Source organism: Crotalus tigris, unplaced genomic scaffold, assembly GCF_016545835.1.
Source record: "Crotalus tigris isolate CLP2741 ecotype Arizona unplaced genomic scaffold, ASM1654583v1 scf7180000017764.6130737, whole genome shotgun sequence".
NCBI lineage: Eukaryota > Metazoa > Chordata > Lepidosauria > Squamata > Viperidae > Crotalus > Crotalus tigris.
The window spans coordinates 2,720,064-2,741,673 of record NW_024096618.1 but is presented as its reverse complement, the minus strand read 5'-3'; the positions used below and the strand labels follow the sequence as shown (position 1 = coordinate 2,741,673).

Genomic DNA, 21,610 nt, shown 5'->3' with positions numbered 1-21,610 from the left:
GGAGTGATAGGAAAGAGTGTGTCCAAACCAGACTAAAGTGGTCAATAAGATGACGGGCTGATGTCACCCAATGGGGTCAACTGACTTCAGCACCAATTGGCCAGTGAAATATGTCAGAATATTCAACAGGAAAACTACTGAGCCTTGTTAGCGATTGAAACTGGAAGGCACTGCTGTTAAATCAGAACAATTAAGGAATATTTTAGGTTGCTTCAGGCACGGGCAGCAGATTAGATGAACATGACATGGCAGGAAAAAAGAGATTGCTGGGACATGTTGGTCCCATGGTTAGGTGCAAGCAGGGAAAGACTATGCATAGAACATCCTTTATGGGATTGGTGGGCAGTTAGGTTTGAAAAAAGCCTTCCCTAGCCTGTTCTATATGTCTCAACAGAGACAGATATGGTGAATTCAGAAGAAGGCTACCAAGCCTGAAAAGGTCTAGAAATCAAGCTTTATGAAGAACAATGAATGGAATAGAATAGAATAGAATAGAATAGAATAGAATAGAATAGAATAGAATAGAATGGACCTTGGAGGTCTTCTAGTCCATCCCCCACTCAAGCAGGAGAACCTATACCATCTCAGACAAGTGACTGTCCAGTCTCTTCTTAAAAACCTCCAGTGATGGAGCGCCATGATTTCTGAAGGCAAGCTGTTCCACTGGTTAATTGTCCTCACTGTTAGGAAGTTTCTCCTTAATTCCAGGTTGCTTCTCTCTTTGATCAATTTCCAACCATTGTTTCTTGTCCTGCCCTCTGGTGCTTTGGAGAATAGTTTGATCCCCTCTTTTTTTGTGGCAGTCTCTCCAATATTGGAATACTGCTATCATATCACCCCTAGTTCTTCTTTTCTTTAGACTAGCCAAACCCAAGTCCTGCAGCTATTCTTCATATATTTTAGTCTCCAGGCCTTTGATTATCTTAGCTGCTCTTCTCTGAACTTTTTCCAAGGTCTCAATATCATTTTTTGTGACCAAAATTGGTTGCAGTATTCCAGGTGTGGTCTCACTAGCTTTTTATAAAGTGGTACTAATACTTCGTGTGATCTTGATTCTATGCCTCTGTTTATACAACCCAGGACTGTATTAGCTTTTTTGGCTGCTGCTGCACATTGCTGGCTCATAGTCAAGTGATCGTCCACTAGGACTTCAAGATCCCTCTCACAGTTACTGTTTTTGAGCCAGGTCTCTCCTAATCTGTACTTATATCTTTGATTTTTCCTGCCTAAATGTAAAACTTTGCTTTTCTCCACATAAAAACTCATTTTGTTGGATAGGCCCATTGTTCAAGTTTGTCAAGATCTTTTTGAATCCTGAGCTTGTCTTCTGGGGTGTTGGCTATTCCTGGCAGTTTAATGTCATCTGCAAATTCAATGAGTTTGCCTTTTATTCCCTCATCTAAGTCATTGATGAAGATATTGAAGAGTCCTGGGGCTAAGACAGAGTCTTGTGGTACCCTATTGCTTACTTCTCTCTGTGTGGATGTAGTACCATTGAGGACTACTGGTTGAGTACGGTTTTTCAGCCAGCTGCAAATCCATTTGGTGGTGATGTTGTCTATTCCATCTTTTTCTAGCTTACCAAGCAATAGATTGTGGTCTACTTTGTCGAATGCCTTACTGAAATCTAAGCATACTATGTCTACAGTGTTTTGCTGTCTACTAACTTCGTCACTTTATCAAAGAATGAAATAAGATTGGTTTGGCATGATCTGTTTTTAACAAACCCGTGCTGGCTACCAGTTATAACTTTGTTTGCTTCTAGTTGTTCGCAGATCTGTTTTTTGATTATCTTTTCCAGGATCTTCCTAGGTATTGATGATTGGTCTGTAGTTTCCTGGATCTGTTTTTTTTTCCTCTTTCTTGAAGATGGGAACCACATCAGCCCTTTTCCAATCCTCAGGTCGTTCCCATGTGCTCCAGGATTGTTTAAAGATATGGTACAATGGTTCTGAGATAACATCTGCCAGCTCCTTCAGAACTCTGGGATGTAATCTGTTGGGTCCTGGCGATTTATATTCATCAAGGTCAGATAGGTGTTCTCTTACCATTTTCTTGCTTATTTTAATTTTTGTTTCTAGTTTGTCTTTCGCAGTATTTTCTTTTTGGTATGTTGTGCTATAATTTCTTTTTGTGTGAAGACTGATGCAAAGAATGAATTAAGCAGCTTTTCTTTCTCCCTATTAATTAAGAGATCTAGAATTTATTTGTTTGTTTAATTGATTATGAGCCATCAAGTCAGTGTTGATTCTTAGTGACCATGATCCCCTTCAGAATAATCTATCCCCAACATGGCCCTTCTGGTCTTCCAGGTGTGCACCTATCAGTGTCATAACTGAATCCTTCCACCTTGCTCCTAAGGTCTCTTTTCTTCCATCTTCCCTGCATTATAAGCTTGAGAGATAAGTCTTCATATAATGTCTAAAATACTGTAATCTGAACCTGGTCATTTGTGCATTGAGTGAGAACTCTTATTTGTTCTATGACCCATTTTTGTTGTGTTGGTTTTCTGTAGTAATCTCAGCAATCTTTTCCAACACTAACGTTCAAAAGTGTCAATGCTCTTCCTATCATGCTTCTTCAAAATCCAAGGTTTGATTACATAGGCTGTCAAATGGAATACCGCAGCTTGCATGATTCTGATTGTTACAGATATAGTTACTTCATAGCTTGTGAATATTTTTCCAAGGCCTGTATAGTTCTTAGTCTATGGTGTATTTCTTGACTGATGCTTCCTTTATCGTTGATGATTGATCCTAAAAGGAAGAAGCAATCTATCACTTCAATATCTTCATTGTCAGGGAGATTTTTTTAACCTACAGAAAAAAACAATTGAAGTGAGAGATGGTGGCATTCTTCAGAATCTGAAAAAGAGTCAGATAGAACCATAGACAACAGGATGAGAAACGATAGATTAAAATTACTAGAAAGGAGATTCAAGCTAGACATCAGAAGGAATTTCCTGATTATATGAGCTGTCTGCCAGTGGAGCAGGCTGCCAAATGTAGTAGTGAATTCTGTTTTGCTGGAGGTCTTCAAGTAGGGATTGGGTGGTCATCTTTCAGAGATGTTATTGTGGATCTATGCTGAGCAAGGGATTGGAATTGATGAACCCCTAGGGTTCCTCTTGTTATTCCCCCCCTTATGGAGAAAATGAAAATGAAGACTTTGACTATGCCCAGAGGCACATTGTACCTGCTAAAAAAGGATGCAGTTGCAGCCACTTTTTTTTTCTCAGATTTATTTCTGACTTTACCACAAACTTGTCTACTGCTGAACTTAGGTAAACCTATCCTAAAGAAAGATTGAATTACAGGGCTGCTTGCTTATCTTTGTGGAAGTTTCCTTATTCCCCAGATCATTATTGCCCAACGATATTGTACACCTCTGTTGAGAAATTTTCATTGCATAAAGTAAAACTTACAAATATAGAAATGTATGCTTACTATTTTTAGATAATTCTGCCACAGCGAGGACTGATAACTTGAGCGTGTCAGCTGAATTAAAATTTTGCTTCTCTTCTTTCCCTCTTCACCCAGTAATTTGTATGCAGTCTTAAATCTTTTTGCCCTTGATGGGTTTACAGTTTTTCATTATTTTATTTTATCCTTTCACCCACAGTGTCTTTATTTGATTGGTTTGCCCAGTTGCCTAATGGCACTGATGCGGACTTTGTTCAAAGTCTTGGCCACAGCTGGAATGAGGGAATGGTGATGACCCTGAATTGAATTGTCCCTGTGCAGACTCTTTCTCTCCATGAATCCTTGGTTTTCAGAAGAACTCTGAGAGATGAAGAGATGCTTAGAGTGCTGGAAGGCAAATCTGATTGACCATGAGTAAGAACCTTTCTTAAGAGTTACCTTGTAATGATAAGAGTGGCAAATCATAACGAGTCTTCTGTTCTTATTGTATGTGTAAATAATTATCTGGGGCTCTGTTTAAGATGACTTGGTAATTCCTCAGGAAGAATGGGCTGGAAGAACATCTATATTGTTGCTATATTATGACTGCTCTAGGAATCAGTCAGATAAAGTCACTCAGTTCTGTTCTGAGCTGGATTTTGGATGTGCAAATCCCATAGGCATGTTCTAGCATAGTTATCTGGAATGAGTTCAAGCCTGTTGGCCTTGAGGAAGTGGATATGGTCCTTTAGGCTGTGAGCATGGCCACCTGCATATTAGATCCATGCTTCTGGTTGGGCAATGCCTCCCAGGAGAAAGCATGTGGGAGGATCAAGATGGTGGTGAATGCTTCTGTGAGACGGGGGGGGGGGATTCTCCTGGACTTAAAAGGCAGTGATCTGTCTCCTCTACAAAAAGCCATTCTTGGATTCAGTGGGATTGAATAATTATACTCCAGAGGGCCCTGAAGGAAATGAATTATCTGAATTCTTTTCAATAAGGTTTCAGACTGGGATACAATATCAAAGTGGCATTAATTAGACTTGTATATTATGTTTGGTGGTACCAAGTTGGAATGGTGCGTCTATCTTGTCCTTTCTTGATCTCTCAGCAACTGTTAATACTGTTGATCATAGTATTCGTCCAAAGTGGTTTTGGGAATTAAGAATTGGAGGTATGTGTTATAGTGATTCTCCTCCTTCCTTCATGGGTGGTTCAAGCTGTGTTGGTAAAGGAGGAGGAGAACCTTGTTTTGTGGAATTGCTCAGATCTCTACAGTCTCTCATTCCTATCCAACATCTTTATGATACTACTGAGGGAGATCATTTGTAATAATATTATTAAAAGGCTATGATTAAAAGACTAAGAGAAAACATTAAATGTTAATATACCACCTCATTCAATCGCCATTTCCCTAAGACACCCCCCCCCAAGCCTGTTGATACACAGGTTTTGAAGCTTCTGGAAGGACGTCAAGTATGTCAAAGAGGGTGGCCATGGCTTTACAATCAAAGTCTGTCCTTTTTTATGTGTGCAATAAACATTCAAAAATGGTGGGCCTTTGATTACCCAATTGTGCTTATCTCATTGACTTTTTAAACTCTCCATGTGGATGCCCCTGAATCACATCCTGCAGTCCTATATTTGCTGTACAAGTTATTAGACATGCATCCTGATTCACCCTGATGCCTCCTGGAATGCATCTTATTCTTCTGTTCTGAAACTTTCTAATTCTCCAAATTCATGACCTTGTTCATTGTAAAGATTGCTCATGGTTTTGCCACAACTATGAACCTTAATACAGGTTGTCCTCAACTCACAACTGTTCGTTCAGTGACCGTTTGACGTCACAACAGCACTGAAAAAAGTGACTTATGACCGTTTTTCACACTTGCGACCGTTGTAGCATCCCCATGGTCACATGATCAAAATTTGGATGCTTGGTAACTGGTTCATATCTATGATGGTTTCAGTGTCCCAGGGTCATGTGATCACCTTTAAAACCTTCTGACAAGCAAAGTCAATGGGGAAGCCAGATTTAATTAACAACCATGTTACTAATTTAACAACTGCAGTGATTCACTTAACAACTGTGGCAAGGAAAGTCATAAAATGGGGCAAAACTCACTTAATAAATGTCTTACTAGCGACATAAATGGTCGTAAGTCGAGGACCATTCATATTCTAGCATGACCTATGCAATCAGATACCTTACTGAATCATTTCATGGGAATATTTCCCTTGTCTTCTTTTGCTCTTTTCATTACCCATCTTATCTTACCTACCTGATTTTTATGCCTCTTTGCCTTTTCTAAAGCCTGTTTGTTCATCTGGCATTTTTATTTCTACTTTTTTTGTAAGGTTTAAACATAACTGCAGGATGTTCTTTTGCATCTTCCTCCTTTAATAGCAATATATATACACCAATCTTTCCCAGTTTTGAAGTTCTGTAGTTTTGCTCCACCTTTGTTGACATAAAGCTGAGAACTTTATTTATTTATGTGTCAAATTTATATAGCCACCCACCTCACAAAGCAAGTGACTCTGGGCAGCATGCAGCAAAGATTTTCTTCATCTTTAAACAATTCAGTGGGCATTTTATCTTCGCAAGATGCTTTCACATGACTCGTTGACTTTGTTATGTGGGGGAAAGATTCCAAGTTCCTCTATTTCTCCGACTTTTTAATTCCAAACACACAAAATGAGATCTTAGCAAAAAGGTGTTTGCAAATAATGTAATTTGTGTGGATGCATGATAATTACACAAATGATGAAAATCACATCATGTGCACAATGATGTCATTCTGCAAATGAGGCAATTGCTATTTCACTCGTATAATTGCATCAGTATGAAAATGATACTATTTGCATAATGACATCAGCACACAAAATGGCATAAATACTTTCTTATTAAACAACCTTCACAAGTTATATTCCCCAAATACTCCATGAAAATGCTACAAATTCTTTTTTTGTGTTGCAATTCTTGTCATTTTCCTCAGTGTCTTTTTTCCACTGGATTTGTAACAGTGCATATACTTGCGTAACACAGATGTTGAATGGATACCCATTAAAAACAATAGATATTATGATATTGTTTGTTGGTCTATAACTAAGCACATACTTACTGGCTTTTTGAATATCATTCACATGCCATTTCCTTCTATGTTTTCATTAGCTGAATAATACATCGTGTAATCATCTGATTTAAGTTGGCTATGCCGGTTCAATTAAGTTTATTTATTCGTAAACCACCCATTGTAATATGCTTCATTTCCTCTTTGAAAATTTCTAGTTTTTCTTGGATCATGTTTCTCACACTCTGCATCCTAGATAAATATATTTGTACAAAATGGAAAAACTCCTCTTTCACTGCTTGCAATATTAGTGAGTAGATTTCTTTGTGGCTTTGATCGGGTTGTATCACCCAGAAGCCCCTGGTGAATGTTCTGCCACAGTAAACAATAATGCTTCCAACTTATATATAAATCCATGTATATGGCGAAAATAATTTATATTCCCTAAAATGAATTTGGGGAACAGGGTATCCCATGATCTGGTATCCAAATGTATGTTATTTTTTAGCCATGCTGACAGCTAGTCCGCACGTTACAATCATAATGGAGTCTGCCCATCACAGTCTTAACACTTGTAAATTGGTTGGTCAGATGATCGACCTGATTATTTTTCCAGACATCGTTAAACAAATGAGATGGTCGTTAAGAAAATGTGATGGCTGTTAAGTGAATCCATGGATTGCCATGGCACACATTTTTGCCAAAAACTAGTTCTTGGCAAAACCATCATAAAAAATACTCATGTCATCACTGGATGCTGCAAGAGGCCATAAATGTGGCCATATTGCTGATTGCCAGAAGGGCAGTCACATGACTACAGGGGGTAGAGCAGTAATGGCGAACCTATGGCACATATGCCAGAGGCGGCACTCAGAACCTTCTCTTGAGCATGCGCGCCATCGCCCCAGCCCCGCCTCCCCCCACAGCCCCCTCCTCACCAGCAGTCCCCCGAGAGGAGAGTCCCCCTGGGTGCAGCCCATGCAGAGCAACATAGCCAAGGACATGGCAGTCGGGCAGCGGGAACAAGATTCCTCCCTCGTGCTCCGTCACGCGCAGATGATGCTGCGGGGTGCGGGCGGAGGGCATGGCCACCATGGTGCTGCTGGGCCGCCTGAGCAATCTGCTGCAGTGGGCAGTGGAGGCAGTGGGTGGCCCTGCGGGTGGGGTGATGTTTGGGCACTCGGTCTCTAAAAGGTTCACCATCACTGGAGTAGAGGGTGACCATCAGAACTTGGGATCCCAGTCACCCCCTTTTTCGAGTGGGTTATAAGTTCAAACAGTTGCTAAGCGACTGGTCATAGGTCAAGGCCTACCTGTATACAGTTTTCTTGGTGTCGCCACAAAAAATGTTTGTTGCTGCCTTTTCCGGGTTTGATTTTGATATTCGTCTTCCTAGTGTAGAAATAGGCAACTTTGGCTCTTTTATGGCTCAGGAATTCTGGGAGTTGTAGTCCACGAGTCATAAAAGAGCCAAGGAAGCCTACCCTTGTCCTGGTGCATCAGTTTCCTGCATAATATGCAAATTTTATGTACTCACAGAAAATACCCTGGCCCTCATCGTGCAGGGCTGCTCTTGTGGTCTAACAGTTTATTTGATCAAAATGCTCACGCCACAACCAGTGTAAAAATGGCAGTTCTGGGCATCTGAAAGGCATAAATGAAACAAAGGCTGCTCTAAATATGAGAACACTAGAACAGAACCCGTGTATTAGTATGATGTCAGGTAAAAGATGGACATGAATCGAAAAGAGTAAAGGGCAGATTTCATCCTGATACTCAGTTTTGCACCTGCTACTGTTCCTCTCTCTTTCACTGTGTACACCCCAGCACAGAGATAGAAGCCCTTGTCATTCGCCTGAAGATTTGACAAATTCAAATACATTTTCCGCCTAGATGTATCTGAATTGTCTGAGATCCTTCCATTCAGCCGATCCTTCAAATCATTTGGAATATCTTCGAGTGTTGTACTGTGACTGTAGAGAGACCCAAGGACTTCAAGCTCTGTCTTCCCAGGCACTTGGCGATACCAATAGAAATTATAGCCTTTGTCAACAGAGCAATAGAAGTTAACATTTGCCCCAGCCAAGCTATTGACAAAGCTTGGAGTCTGGATCACATTCTGGGCAGAGCCACTGCCCACAAAGGCTGAAGAAGGAGAAAGAAAAAGGCAATATTAGCTGGGGATTCTAAAGGGGAGCCCAGGAAACTGTGGAGGAATAAGGTCAAGGGAAGACAACGAAATCTGGAGAGAAATGGGGCTCTGATAAAGGAAGGGGTCCAGGCCCCTTTCAGGGCACTTACTGCACCAGAAGGCCAGGAAGGCATGGAAGAAGCGGAGTCCAGGGAGCCCAGAACAGGAGTGAAGCGGTGCTGCATCCATCTCAGCCTGGGGCTGCTACTGCAGCAGCTGGGAAGAGATCAGAAGCTGCATGGTTTCCGGTCACGTGCTGGCAATGTGGCTGCAAGAACTGCCTGGCCTGGGCCAGGTGGAGGGAAGTGGATGCCCAGACCCTCTTCAGGCCTTTGCTCCTGAGTTCAGGCAGGAAAGAAGTGCAGTGGCTGGGCAGAAATGGGGGGGACCTATTTGCTCTCTCTCTCTCTCTCTCTCTCTCTCTCTCTCTCTCTCTCTCTCTCTCTCTCTCTCTCTCTCTCTCTCTCTCTCTCTCTCTCCCTCCCTCTCCCTTCCTCCCTCTCCCTCTCCCTGTCTCTCTCCCTCCTCTCCCTGTCTCTCTCCTCCCTCCCTCCCTCTCTGGAGGGTTTCTGCTGCTTGGAAAAAGAGAGGAGAGCTGGTTGGAGAGGAGCTGGTTTCCTACATCTGCTGGCGGGGCTGTAATTTTAAGGGCAAAGTCATTCATACTTTCAGTTGTTCCTTCAAACGTGATGGCTCTATATAGCCAGCCAAAAGCCACTCTATGATTTTATTTGGCTTTGAAGGTAGTTCCAAATGCCCTTATTTTAAGCATTTTTTCCATAGGTGTCAATAACTATGTTTCTAGATCTTAACGGTTGCAAAAATAACGTTAGAGATGTACAAGTGATGTCAGTGAAATCTCAGAAGAGTTTGGAGGGTCAGAGAGATTTCAGCCTATAATAAGATAGTCCTAATGTTTGTTCCTCTCCAGGACTCCCAAAAACCATTCTTTGGGTGTGTGAAGGGGAGCAGCAGCCTCAGAAAGGTGGTTATGATTGAGAGATTGAAGCTCTTTTTGATACCTGCAAAATATGCAGATTAAAAGGGGGCAGGACTTCAATCGCCAGGTTGCATCCACCATTTTGACACTGCTGCAGACATCCTTGTTGGTTCAGATTTCAAAGTATAAAACTTTTTTAGTACCAGTGTTTTGTCAGAAGTGCATCACCTTCCATCTGAGAAATCTAAATGTCTTTCACTGCTTACAATATTTGTGAGCGCATTTCTTTGTGGCTTTGATGGGACTACATCAACCACAAACCCTTTTGTGAAAGATAATGTTCTGCCACAGTAAATAGGAATGCTTCCAACTTATATATAAATCTGTGTATGGTGAAAAAAAATTATATTCCCCAAAATGAACTTGAGGAAGGGGGCTTTATCCCATTATCTTTCATACCAATTTATCTTATTTTTCACCCATGTTTACACACTTTTCTTGGTGACAGTACAAAAAAGGTTTGCAGCTAGCTTTTCCAGGCTTGATTTTGGAGTTCCTTATCCAAGTGCATTGGCTTCCCTCATAGTTGAAAATCTCTGCCGCTTTCCCTCCCATTGTGAATTATCTTTTAGCTTCATTTGTTTTCTTTCCAATTTGACCATATACAGCTGCACCAGCTGGCATCACCCCACCATGGTGGCGCAGTGGTTAGAATGCAGTATCGCAGGCTAATTCTGCCGGCTGCCAGCAGTTCGGCAGTTCAATTCTCACTTAAGGTTGACTCAGCCTTCCATCCTTCCAAGGTCAGTAAAATGAGGACCCAGAATGTTGGGGGCAACATGTGGATTCCATAAACAGTTCAGACAGGGCTATAAAGCACTATAAAGTGGTCTATAAGTCTAAGTACTATTGTTATTACTCTCAGTGCCATTGATGCTACTGAGTTGTCTCATGTCAAGATGATGATACTGTGGAAGGACATCTAGGGTAGCTATGCCTTTGGGTTATTTTAATCTTTGTGTTAAAAAAAGACAGAGGAATAAATCAGTTTTATTTGATATTTGTGTCTGTGCCTTTATTTAATTAAAAAAAGGAAAGCAATTCAGTTTCTACATTTTAAAATGCTATATGGCACCCATCCTGTTGCTTTTCCAAAAGACCCTAAAATATGGTTGGTTGTCAGAGCTGGAGACCAGGAGGAAGATGGACCCAATCAAGTGGCTGATTTGTGTTGCTTCTGCCAAAGGATGGTGTGGTGGGTTTTTAAATGGGTGTTTATTATACAGTGGATTATTTCAATGTTGTTAACTCCCCAAGTCATCTAAATGTAAGTTGGGTGGCTGTAATAATTTGTTTAATAAATACATGTGTGTTTAATTTATGTATACAGTAGGTGTTACACATATAAGTATGCAAATGAATATACTGTCATGTTTCCTTTTAAAGAAATCTACTGTAAGCTAGGCAATGGAGAAGAACAGGAAATGTGGAAAAATGGCACTCAGCCTATTCAGGTTTTCTCATCCCTCCTCCCCCCCCCCCCAACTACAGTATCAAGATGATGTCCTAGTAGAGATGATGCTTCAGCTGCCTTGGGTTCTACAGTTTATTGCTGTAGATAGCTGTAGTTAGTAGAAAGAAAATGATGTTGGGTAAAGCAAGTAAATTACCCTCCTCCCAGATCCATGCTGGTGGTAAACCATAAAATATTTAGACACAAAGAATGTGAGTTAAGAGCACTAAGAGACTGAGAAAAGCACTGAGAAGGTCACTGGGAGAAAATACTTAGAGAAGGTTACCTTAATAGTAACACTAACTCAAAGGACAGAGCCCTTGTTTAATGCTATATCCATTGTCTTTGTAATGCCACCTTTATCATCCTAGTATCCGTATCTCATAAACATACCTATTAATCAATTACCGGTTGTATTAATAATATGTGCATTTGCAACCCTAAAATAGGGTTGCAACCCCATTCCTTTTCAGATTAGCCTTGCCACCTCTGGTACTGCAATAAACAGTTTGTGTTTCAAAGAAAGAGTGTGTCTGATCCCCATTATTAAAGAAGTTTATGGAGGAATTTCTCTTACACAGTCAATTAAGTATACACTTTTACTTCAGTTGATATCCCCCAAATTGTGATTGGGGATTAAGATTGATTTTGAGGGAACTCTGAAAATTTAACTGTGCTGCTTGCCCAGAGCAGCAGGGTAGCAAACTTGAATTGAAAACCAAGCCCATAACTGCTGTTGCTACTGCTAAAGAGAACAAAGAGGCATGGGATGTCAGATTCAAGGGCCTGGATCCCTGAAACAATGGCTTTCATGAATGTTAGTGACTTTTATCTAGAAGTTTAGGACTTTTCAACATTAATGCTTTTTCCTGAAATCAAGCAGATGCTGAATCTGAACTTGATATGTTGAGTAGCCCATCCCTTCTCTTTTCTACCTACAAAACCCCTGACTTGGACCACCAAATCTGCGTCCTTGCTTCAGACCCTCAACTTCTTTCTGATCCAGATACTCATTTGATAACTTCATTGTGACTATGATTTCTGGGATTCTTGGGCTATTGCTTGGGGTTTGATTGAGAGGCACCAAGAACTGCTTTAGCTCAAACACTAGGAGCCAGTGCTCAGATCTGTCACATTTTTGTTTATTGGCTGAAGGCTTGCTTCTATATTCCTGTCCAAAGTGCACTGTCAATCGATTTCATGTGATGACTCTGAAATGAAAGATGACAAGGGGTGCAAACTCAGTGTAATGCTGAGCTATACAAATGAGTGCCTTAGTGCCTGAACCAAATGATATCTCCTTAGTGGTCCATCTGTTTTCTCATAGAAGGTGAAGGAAGATGCACCATTTCTTTATAAGAAAAAGTGAGGTTAGGAGACATGACCACAGTGCATAAAGTCATCCATGAAATAGACAAAGTAGACAGGAAGAAGGATTTTTCTTCTCTCAGAGATTTCAGACCAGGCGTTAGCCAATGTAACTGCTTAAAAAGTAATTTAAAATAGAAAGGAGGTACTTCTGTACATGGTAGAATACTAAGTTGTAGTAGTGACTACTTATTTGAGGGCTTTAAAAGTGGACTGAAGGATTTGTCTATTAAGATGTTAGATTTACATCTTATCTTTCTTCCAGGAGCTTAGGCTCACTCCATTCTGTAAGCTTTCTCCACAACAACCCTTTTGGATAGGCTGGGCTGAAAGGCTCAAAGTCACCAGGGGAGCTTCCATGGTTGAGGGTGGATATGAATTTGGCTTTTTCTGGTTCTAGTCCAACCTCTCAACCATTTTACCAGACAGATTTGTTGTGTGAAGAAGAGCACCATCAAAAAGATAGATAACATTGAGAAATTGAAGCTGCTTCTCTTTTTGATATGTGCAAAATATGCACATTAAAAGGGGGAAGGATTTCAATTGCTGGGTTGCATCCACCAATTTTGACACTGCTGACTCCCATCTGTGGAGTATCCCTTGTGTATCTATGCTTATTTTCAGCAATTATTTCAGATTTCAAAGGAGAGAACTTTTTGGTAACCGTGTTTTGTCAAAAGTGCATCGCTTTCCACCTGTGAAATCTAAATGTCTTTCAATGCTTACAGTATTTGTGAGCACATTTCTTTGTGGCTTCGATCGGACTACATCACCCATAACCCTTTGTGAAAGCTAATGTTGTGCCACAGTAAATAGGGATGCTTCCAACTTATATATAAATCATTGTACAGTGAAAATTATATTCTCCAAAATGAACTTGGGGGAAAGGGCGTGGTCCCATTGTCTTTCATCCCAATTCATCTTATTTTTTTACCCATGTTTATACACTTTTCTTGGTGACAATACAAAACAGGTTGCCTTTTTCTGGTTTTAGTCAAACCTCTCAACCATTTTACCAGACAGACTCTACTGTCCTTTGTAAAGCAATGTTATCTCTAGGTTAGGGGCACCAAGTCTTCAAGTTCCAATTACAGGAAAAGAACTATATCCTTTCTTCGCCAGCAGCATGAAGAGAACTGAAATGCTGGCCTACAACAGTCTGGCCCTCATTGTGCAAGTCTTGCAATTTATTAGATCAAAAGGGTTATCCCACAGCCCATGTAAAGAATGCAGTTCTGGGCATTTGAAAGGCACAAATTGACCAAAGACTGTTTTAAATATGAGATGACTAGAATGTAGAAAAGGGTTACTTATGGATGTTAGGTAAAAGCTGGATATGAATAGAAAAGAGTAAAGGGCAGATTTGTTCCTCATATTCAGTTTTGCACCTGGCACTATTTCTTTCTTTTTCACCGTGTACACGACAGCACAGAGATAGAAGCCGGTGTCACTCTCCTGAAGATTTAACAGTTCTAAACTCATTTCCCACTTAGGCGGGTTTGTACTCTTTGACCGTTCTACTTTCAGTCGATCCCTCAATTTCTCTGGAGATGCTTCAATATTTTTACTGTGAGTGTAGAGAGACCCAAGTACTTCAAGCTCTACCTTCCCAGGCAGTTGGCGATACCAAAAGAAATTATAGTCTGTGCCATCAACTGAGCAGTGGAAGATAATATTTTTCCCGGTTGAGCCATTGACAAAGCTTGGAATCTGGATTACTGTCAGGGCAGAGCCACTGCCCACAAATGCTGAAGAAAGAGAAAGAAAAAGGCAAAATCAATTGGGGAGCCTAGAGAGCAGCCCAGGAGACTCTGGAAAAATTAGGTCAAGGGAGGACAGTGAAATATGGAGGGAAATGGGGCTCTGATGAAGGAAGGGGTTCAGGCCCCTTTCAGGACACTTACTGCACCAGAAGGCCAGGAGGGCATGGAAGAAGTGGAGTCCAGGGAGCCCAGAGCAGGAGTGGAGAGGTGCTGCAGCCATCTCAGCCTGGGACTGCTACTGCAGCAGCTGGGAAGAGATCAGAAGCTGCTGGGTTTCCGGTCACGTGCTGGCAATGTGGCTGCAAGGGCGGAATGGCCTGGGCCCTGGTGGTGGGAACCGGATGCTCAGACACCCTTTAAACCTTTGCTTCTGAGCTCACAAAGGAAAAAGAGCAGGACCTGGGCAGAAATGGGGCTCCCGCTTGCCTTCTGTGTGTGTGTGTGTGTGTGTGTGTGTGTGTGTGTGTGTGTGTGTGTGTGTGTGTGTGGAGGGTTTCTGCTGCTTAGAAATAGAAGCTGCCGGAAAGGGGCTGGTTTGCTGCACCTGCTGGCTTGGTATAAATACTTTTAAGGGCAAAGTCATTCATACTTTCAGTTGTTTCTTCAAAAGTGATGGCTCTATATACGCAGCCAAAAGCCATTGGCTGATTTCAATTGACTTTGAATGCAGCTCTAAATGCCCTTATCCTGGAGCATTTTTGCCTATCAGTAACTATGTTTCTAGTTCTTAAGGCTAAATAAGGTTGGAGATGTACAAGTGATGGCTGCAAAATCTCAGAAGAGTTTGGAGGGTCAGAGAGATTTTAGCCTATATAGGAAAGTCCTAATGTTTGTTCCTTTCTAGGACTCCTCAAAACCAGACTCCTGTTGTGTGAAGGAGAGCACCATCAAAAAAGTAGATAACTTTGAGAAATTGAAGCTGCTTCTCTTTTTGATACGTGCAGAATATGCACATAAAAAGGGGAAAGGATTTCAATTGCTGGTTTGCATCTAACATTTTGAGACTGCTGGCTCCCATTTGTGGATACCCTTGTGTATCTGTGCTTATTTTCAGCAATTATTTCAGATTTCAAAGTACAGAACTTTTTGACAGTTTTTGTCAGAAGTGCATCGCTTTTCACCTGTGAACTCTAAATGTCTTTTAATGCTTACAATATTTCTTTGTGGCTTTGATGGGACTAGATCACCCATAACCCCTTGTGAAAGATAATGTTGTGCCACAGTAAATAGGAATGCTCCCAACTTATATATAAATCAATGTACAGTGAAAATAATTTATATTCCCCAAAATGAACTGGGGGAAAGGGCGTGGTCCCATTGTCTTTCATCCCAATTCATCTTATTTTTTTTGCCCATTTCTATACACTTTTCTTGGTGACAGTACAAAAAGGGTTGCCTTTTTCTGGTTTTAATCAGACCTCTCAACCATTTTACCAGACAGACTCTATTGTCCTTTGTAAAGCAATGTTACCTCTAGGTTAGGGGCACCAAGTCTTCAAGTTTCAGTTATAGGAAAAGAACTATATCCATCTTCTCTTTGCCAGCTGCCTGGAGAAGTCTGGCTGGCCAGAGAAGTGAAATGCTGGCCTACAACAGCCTGGCCCTCATCGTGCAGGGATTTTTCTTGTGTTTTTTTTTAATTTATTAGATCAAATGGCTCACCTCACAGCCCCTGTAAAAATGCCATTTCTGGGAATGTGAAAGGGACAAATTAATCAAGGTCTGTTTTAAATAGGAGACCATTAGGATGTAGAACAGGGTTACCCATGGATGTCAGATAAAAAACAGATATGAACAGAAAAGACTAAAAGGCAGATTTGTTCCTGATACTCAGTTTTGCACCTGCCATTATTCCTCTCTCTTTCACCGTGTAACTACAGCACAGAGATAGAAGCCTGTGTCACTCGCCTGAGGATTTAACAGTTCTACACGCAATTCCCTCTTACGTGGATTTGTACTCGTTGATCCTTGTCCTTTCAGTCGATCCTTCAATTCATCTGGAATATCCTCAAGTGTTGTAGTACCAGTGGGGAGGTAACCAAGGACTTTCAGTTCTGTCTTCCCAGGTAATTGGCGATACAAATAAATATAGTAGGTTGTTTCATCCACAGAACAGCTGAAGGAAATACCAGTAGGGTCCCTGGTTGAGACACTGACAAAGCTTGGAGTCTGGATCACTGTCAAGGCAGAGCCACTGCCCACAAATGCTGAAGAAAGAGAAAGAAAAAGGCGACATCAACTGGGGATCCTAGAGTGGAGCCCAGGAGACTCTGGAAGAATTAGGTCAAGGGAGGACCTAATGAAATATGGAGGGAAATGGGGCTCTGATGAAGAAAGGGGTCCAGGCCCCTTTCAGGGCACTTACTGCACCAGAAGGCCAGGAGGGCATGGAAGAAGCGGAGTCCAAGGAGCCCAGAGCAGGAGTGGAGAGGTGCTGCAGCCATCTCAGCCTGGGGCTGCTACTGCAGCAGCTGGGAAGAGATCAGAAGCTGTATGGTTTCCGGTCACGTGCTGGCAATGTGGCTGCAAGGGCGGAATGGCCTGGGCCCTGGTGGTGGGAACCGGATGCTCAGTCACCCTTTAGACCTTTGCTTCTGAGCTTACAAAGGAAAAAGAGCAAGGCCTGGGCAGAAACGGGGCTCCCGTTTGCCTTCTATGTGTGCGTTTGTGTGTGGAGGGTTTCTGCTGATTAGAAATAGAAGCTGCTGGAGAGGGGCTGGTTTGCTGAACCTGCTGGCTTGGCTATAAACACTTTTAAGGGCAAAGTCACTCATACTTTCCGTTGTTCCATCAAAAGTGATGGCTCTATATACCCAGCCAAAAGCCATTGGCTTATTTCAATTGGCTTTGAATGCAGCTCTAAATGCCCTTATTCTGGACCATATCTGCCTGTCAGTAACTATGTTTCTAGTTCTTAAGGCTAGATAAGATTGGAGATGTACAACTGATGGCTGCGAAATCTCAGAAGAGTTTGGAGGGTCAGAGAGATTTTAGGACAGTTCTAATGTTTGTTCCTTTCCAGGAGAGCACCATCAAAAAGGTAGATGACATTGAGAGATTGAAGCTGCTGCTCCTCTTGATACGTGCAAAATATGCACATTAAAAGGAGGAAGGATTTCAATTGCTGGGTGGCATCCACCATTTTCATACTGCTGTCTCCCATCTGTGGACACCCTGTGCTTATTTTCAGCAATTATTTCAGATTTCAAAGTACAGAAGTTTTTGGTAACCGTGTTTTGTCAGAGGTGCATTGCTTTCCACTGTGAACTCTAAATGTCTTTCAATGCTTACAATATTTCTTTGTGGCTTTGATGGGACTACATCACCCATAACCCCTTGTGAAAGCTAATGTTGTGCCACAGTAAATAGGAATGCTCCCAACTTATATATAAATCACTGTACAGTGAAAATAATTTATATTCCCCAAGATGAACTGGGGGAAAGGGCGTGGTCCCATTGTCTTTCATCCCAATTCATCTTATTTTTTTTGCCCATTTTTATACACTTTTCTTGGTGACAGTACAAAAAGGGTTGCCTTTTTCTGGTTTTAGTCAAACAACCATTTTACCAGAGAGACTCTACTGTCCTTTGTAAAGCAATGTTACCTCTAGGTTAGGGGCACCAAGTCTTCAAGTTCCAGTTATAGGAAAAGAACTATATCCATCTTCTCTTTGCCAGCTGCCTGGAGAAGTCTGGCTGGCCAGAGAAGTGAAATGCTGGCCTACAACAGCCTGGCCCTCATCATGCAGGGATTTTTCTTGTAGTTTTTTTTCTTAAATTTATTAGATCAAATGGCTCACCTCACAGCCCCTGTAAAAATGCCATTTCTGGGAATCTGAAAGGCATAAATTAATCAAGGTCTGTTTTAAATAGGAGACCATTAGGATGTAGAACAGGGTTACCCATGGATGTCAGATAAAAAATGGATATGAATAGAAAAGACTAAAAGGCAGATTTGTTCCTGATACTCAGTTTTGCACCTGCCACTATTCATCTCTCTTTCACCGTGTAACTCCAGCACAGAGATAGAAGCCTGTGTCACTCGCCTGAGGATTTAACAGTTCTACACGCAATTCCCTCTTACGTGGATTTGTACTTGTTGATCCTTGTCCTTTCAGTCGATCCTTCAATTCATCTGGAATATCATCAAGTGTTGTACTACTACCAGTGGGGAGGTACCCGAGGACTTTCAGTTCTGTCTTCCCAGGCAGTTGGCGATACAAAAATATCCTGTAGCTTGTATCATCCACAGAGCAACTGAAGGAAATACCAGTAGGGTCCGTGGTTGAGACATTGACAAAGCTTGGAGTCTGGATCACTGTCAGGGCAGAGCCACTGCCCACAAATGCTGAAGAAAGGGAAAGAAAAAGGCGACATCAATTGGGGATCCTAGAGTGGAGCCCAGGAGACTCTGGAAAAATTAGGTCAAGGGAGGACAGTGAAATATGGAGGGAAATGGGGCTCTGATGAAGGAAGGGGTTCAGGCCCCTTTCAGGACACTTACTGCACCAGAAGGCCAGGAGGGCATGGAAGAAGAGGGGTCCAGGGAGCCCAGAGTAGGAGTGAAGAAGTGGTGCAGCCATCTGAGCCTGGGACTCCTACTGCAGCAGCTGGGAAGAGAACAGAAGGTGTATGGTTTCCGGTCACGTGCTGGCAATGTGGCTGCAAGGGTGGAATGGCCTGGGCCCTGGTGGTGGGAACCGGATGCTCAGTCACCCTTCAGACCTTTGCTTCTGAGCTCACAAAGGAAAAAGAGCAGGGCCTGGGCAGAAACGGGGCTCCCGTTTGCCGTGTGTGTGTGTGTGTGTGTGTGTGTGTGTGTGTGTGTGTGTGTAGGGTTTCTGCTGCTTAGAAATAGAAGCTGCCGGAAAAGGGCCAGTTTGCTGCACCTGCTGGCTTGGCTATAAATACTTTTAAGGGCAAAGTCATTCATACTTTCAGTTGTTCCTTCAAATGTGATGGCTCTATATACCCAGCCAAAAGCCATTGGCTGATTTCAATTGGCTTTGAATGCAGCTCTAAATGCCCTTATCCTGGACCATCTTTGCCTATCAGTAACTATGTTTCTAGTTCTTAAGACTAGTTAAGGTTGGAGATGTACAACTGATGGCTGCGAAATCTCAGAAGAGTTTGGAGGGTCAGAGAGATTTTAGCCCATATAGGCAGTCCTAGTGTTTGTTCCTTTCCAGGACTCCCCAAAACCAGACTCCTGTTGTGTGAAGGAGGGCACCATCAAAAAGGTAGATAACATTGAGAAATTGAAGCTGCTTCTCTTTTTGATATGTGCAAAATATGCACATTAAAAAGGGGAAAGGATTTCAATTGCTGGGTTGCATACACCATTTTCACACTGCTGACACCCATCTGTGGATACCCTTGTGTACCTGTGCTTATTTTCAGCAATTATTTCAGATTTCAAAGTACAGAACTTTTTGACACTTTTTGTCAGAAGTGCATCACTTTCCACCTGTGAAATCTAAATGTCTTTCAATGCTTACAACATTTCTTTGTGTCTTTGATGGGACTACATCACCCATAACCCCTTGTGAAAGCTAATGTTGTGCCACAGTAAATAGGAATGCTCCCAACTTATATATAAATCAATGTACAGTGAAAATAATTTATATTCCCCAAAATGAACTTGGGGGAAAGGGCGTGGTCCCATTGTCTTTCATCCCAATTCATCTTATTTTTTTTTTTTGCCCATTTTTATACACTTTTCTTGGTGACAGTACAAAAAGGATTGCCTTTTTCTGGTTTTAGTCAAACCTCTCAACCATTTTACCAGAGAGACTCTACTGTCCTTTGTAAAATAATGTTACCTCTAAGTTAGGGGCACCAAGTCTCCAAGTTCCAGTTATAGGAAAAGAACTATATCCATCTTCTCTTTGTCAGCTGCCTGGAGAAGTCTGGCTGGCCAGAGAAGTGAAATGCTGGCCTACAACAGCCTGGCCCTCATCATGCAGGGCTTTTTCTTGTAGTTTTTTTTCTTAAATTTATTAGATCAAATGGCTCACCTCACAGCCCCTGTAAAAATGCCATTTCTGGGAATCTGAAAGGCATAAATTAATCAAGGTCTGTTTCAAATAGGAGACTATTAGGATGTAGAACAGGATTACCCATGGATGTCAGATAAAAAAACAGATATGAATAGAAAAGACTAAAAGGCAGATTTGTTCCTGATACTCAATTTTGCACCTGCCACTATTCCTCTCTCTTTCACCGTGTACACTGCAGCACAGAGATAGAAGCTTGTGTCACTCGCCTGAGGATTTAACAGTTCTAAACGAAATCCCCTCTTAGGTGGATTTGTGCTCTTTGATGCTTGTCCTTTCAGTCGATTCTTCAATTCATCTGGAATATCATCAAGTGTTGTACTACCAGTGGGGAGGTACCCGAGGACTTTCAGTTCTGTCTTCCCAGGCAATTGGTGATACAAAAAAATGTTGTAGCTTGTATCATCCATAGAGCAACTGAAGGAAATATCAGTAGGGTCCCTGGTTGAGACACTGACAAAGCTTGGAGTCTGGATCACTGTCAGGGCAGAGCCACTGCCCACAAATGCTGAAGAAAGAGAAAGAAAAAGGCGACATCAACTGGGGATCCTAGAGTGGAGCCCAGGAGACTCTGGAAGAATTAGGTCAAGGGAGGACCTAATGAAATATGGAGGGAAATGGGGCTCTGATGAAGGAAGGGGTCCAGGCCCCTTTCAGGGCACTTACTGCACCAGAAGCCCAGGAGGACATGGAAGAAGCAGAGTCCAGGGCGCCCAGGGCAGGAGTGGAGAGGTGCTGCAGCCATCTCAGCCTGGGGCTGCTGCTGAAGCAACTGGAAAGAGATCAGAAGCTGCTGGGTTTCCGGTCACGTGCTGGCAATGTGGCTGCAAGGGCGGAATGGCCTGGGCCCTGGTGGTGGGAACCGGATGCTCAGACACTTTAAACCTTTGCTTCTGAGCTCACAAAGGAAAAAGAGCGGGGCCTGGGCAGAAATGGGGGCTCCCGTTTGCCTTTTGTCTGTGTGTGCGTGTGTGTGTGTGTGTGTGTGTGGAGGGTTTCTGCTGCTTAGAAATAGAAGCTGCTGGAGAGGGTTTCCGGTCACATGCTGGCAATGTGGCTGCAAGGGCAGACTAGCCTGCGCCCTGGTGGTGGGAACCGGATACCCACCCACCCCCTGCCCACCTGAGGCCTTTGCTCCTGAGCTCAGGGAGGAAAAAAGAGCAGAGGCTGGGCAGAAATGGGGGGCCCGCATTTGCTTTCTTGTGGGAGAGGGGTGTTCTGCTACTTAGAAAAAGAAACTGCTGGAGAAGGGCTGGTTTGCTGCATCTGCTGGTTTGCTATAAATAGCTTCTCTTGTATTA

At 42.3% G+C, this 21,610-nt stretch overlaps 1 protein-coding gene and 1 gene segment (V, D, J or C); both read right to left on the bottom strand.

Annotated features, from left to right (window-relative positions):
- Positions 1-8,056: 8,056 nt before the first annotated feature.
- Positions 8,057-9,006, bottom strand: LOC120306919. The segment is given in 2 exon segments: positions 8,057-8,623; positions 8,780-9,006. Coding segments are annotated over 2 exon segments (516 nt in total).
- Positions 9,007-13,650: 4,644 nt separating this feature from the next.
- Positions 13,651-21,217, bottom strand: LOC120307018. Of its 5 annotated transcripts, none has more exons than XR_005556431.1 (6): positions 18,758-18,985; positions 18,338-18,601; positions 16,619-16,801; positions 16,200-16,460; positions 14,395-14,500; positions 13,651-14,238 (listed from the first exon to the last, which is right to left on the bottom strand). XR_005556431.1 is itself a non-coding variant. In XM_039341189.1 (5 exons), the coding sequence occupies exons 1-4, from the start codon at positions 18,834-18,836 to the stop codon at positions 14,475-14,477; spliced, it is 630 nt and encodes a 209-aa protein (XP_039197123.1). In that variant the 5' UTR covers positions 18,837-18,985; the 3' UTR covers positions 13,651-14,238; positions 14,395-14,474. The 5 variants fall into 5 exon arrangements, 3 of the variants coding, with proteins under 3 accessions (XP_039197123.1, XP_039197122.1, XP_039197121.1); XR_005556432.1 differs by having other exon boundaries at positions 16,619-16,724; XM_039341189.1 differs by lacking the exon at positions 16,619-16,801.
- Between the last annotated feature and the right edge of the window lie 393 nt (positions 21,218-21,610).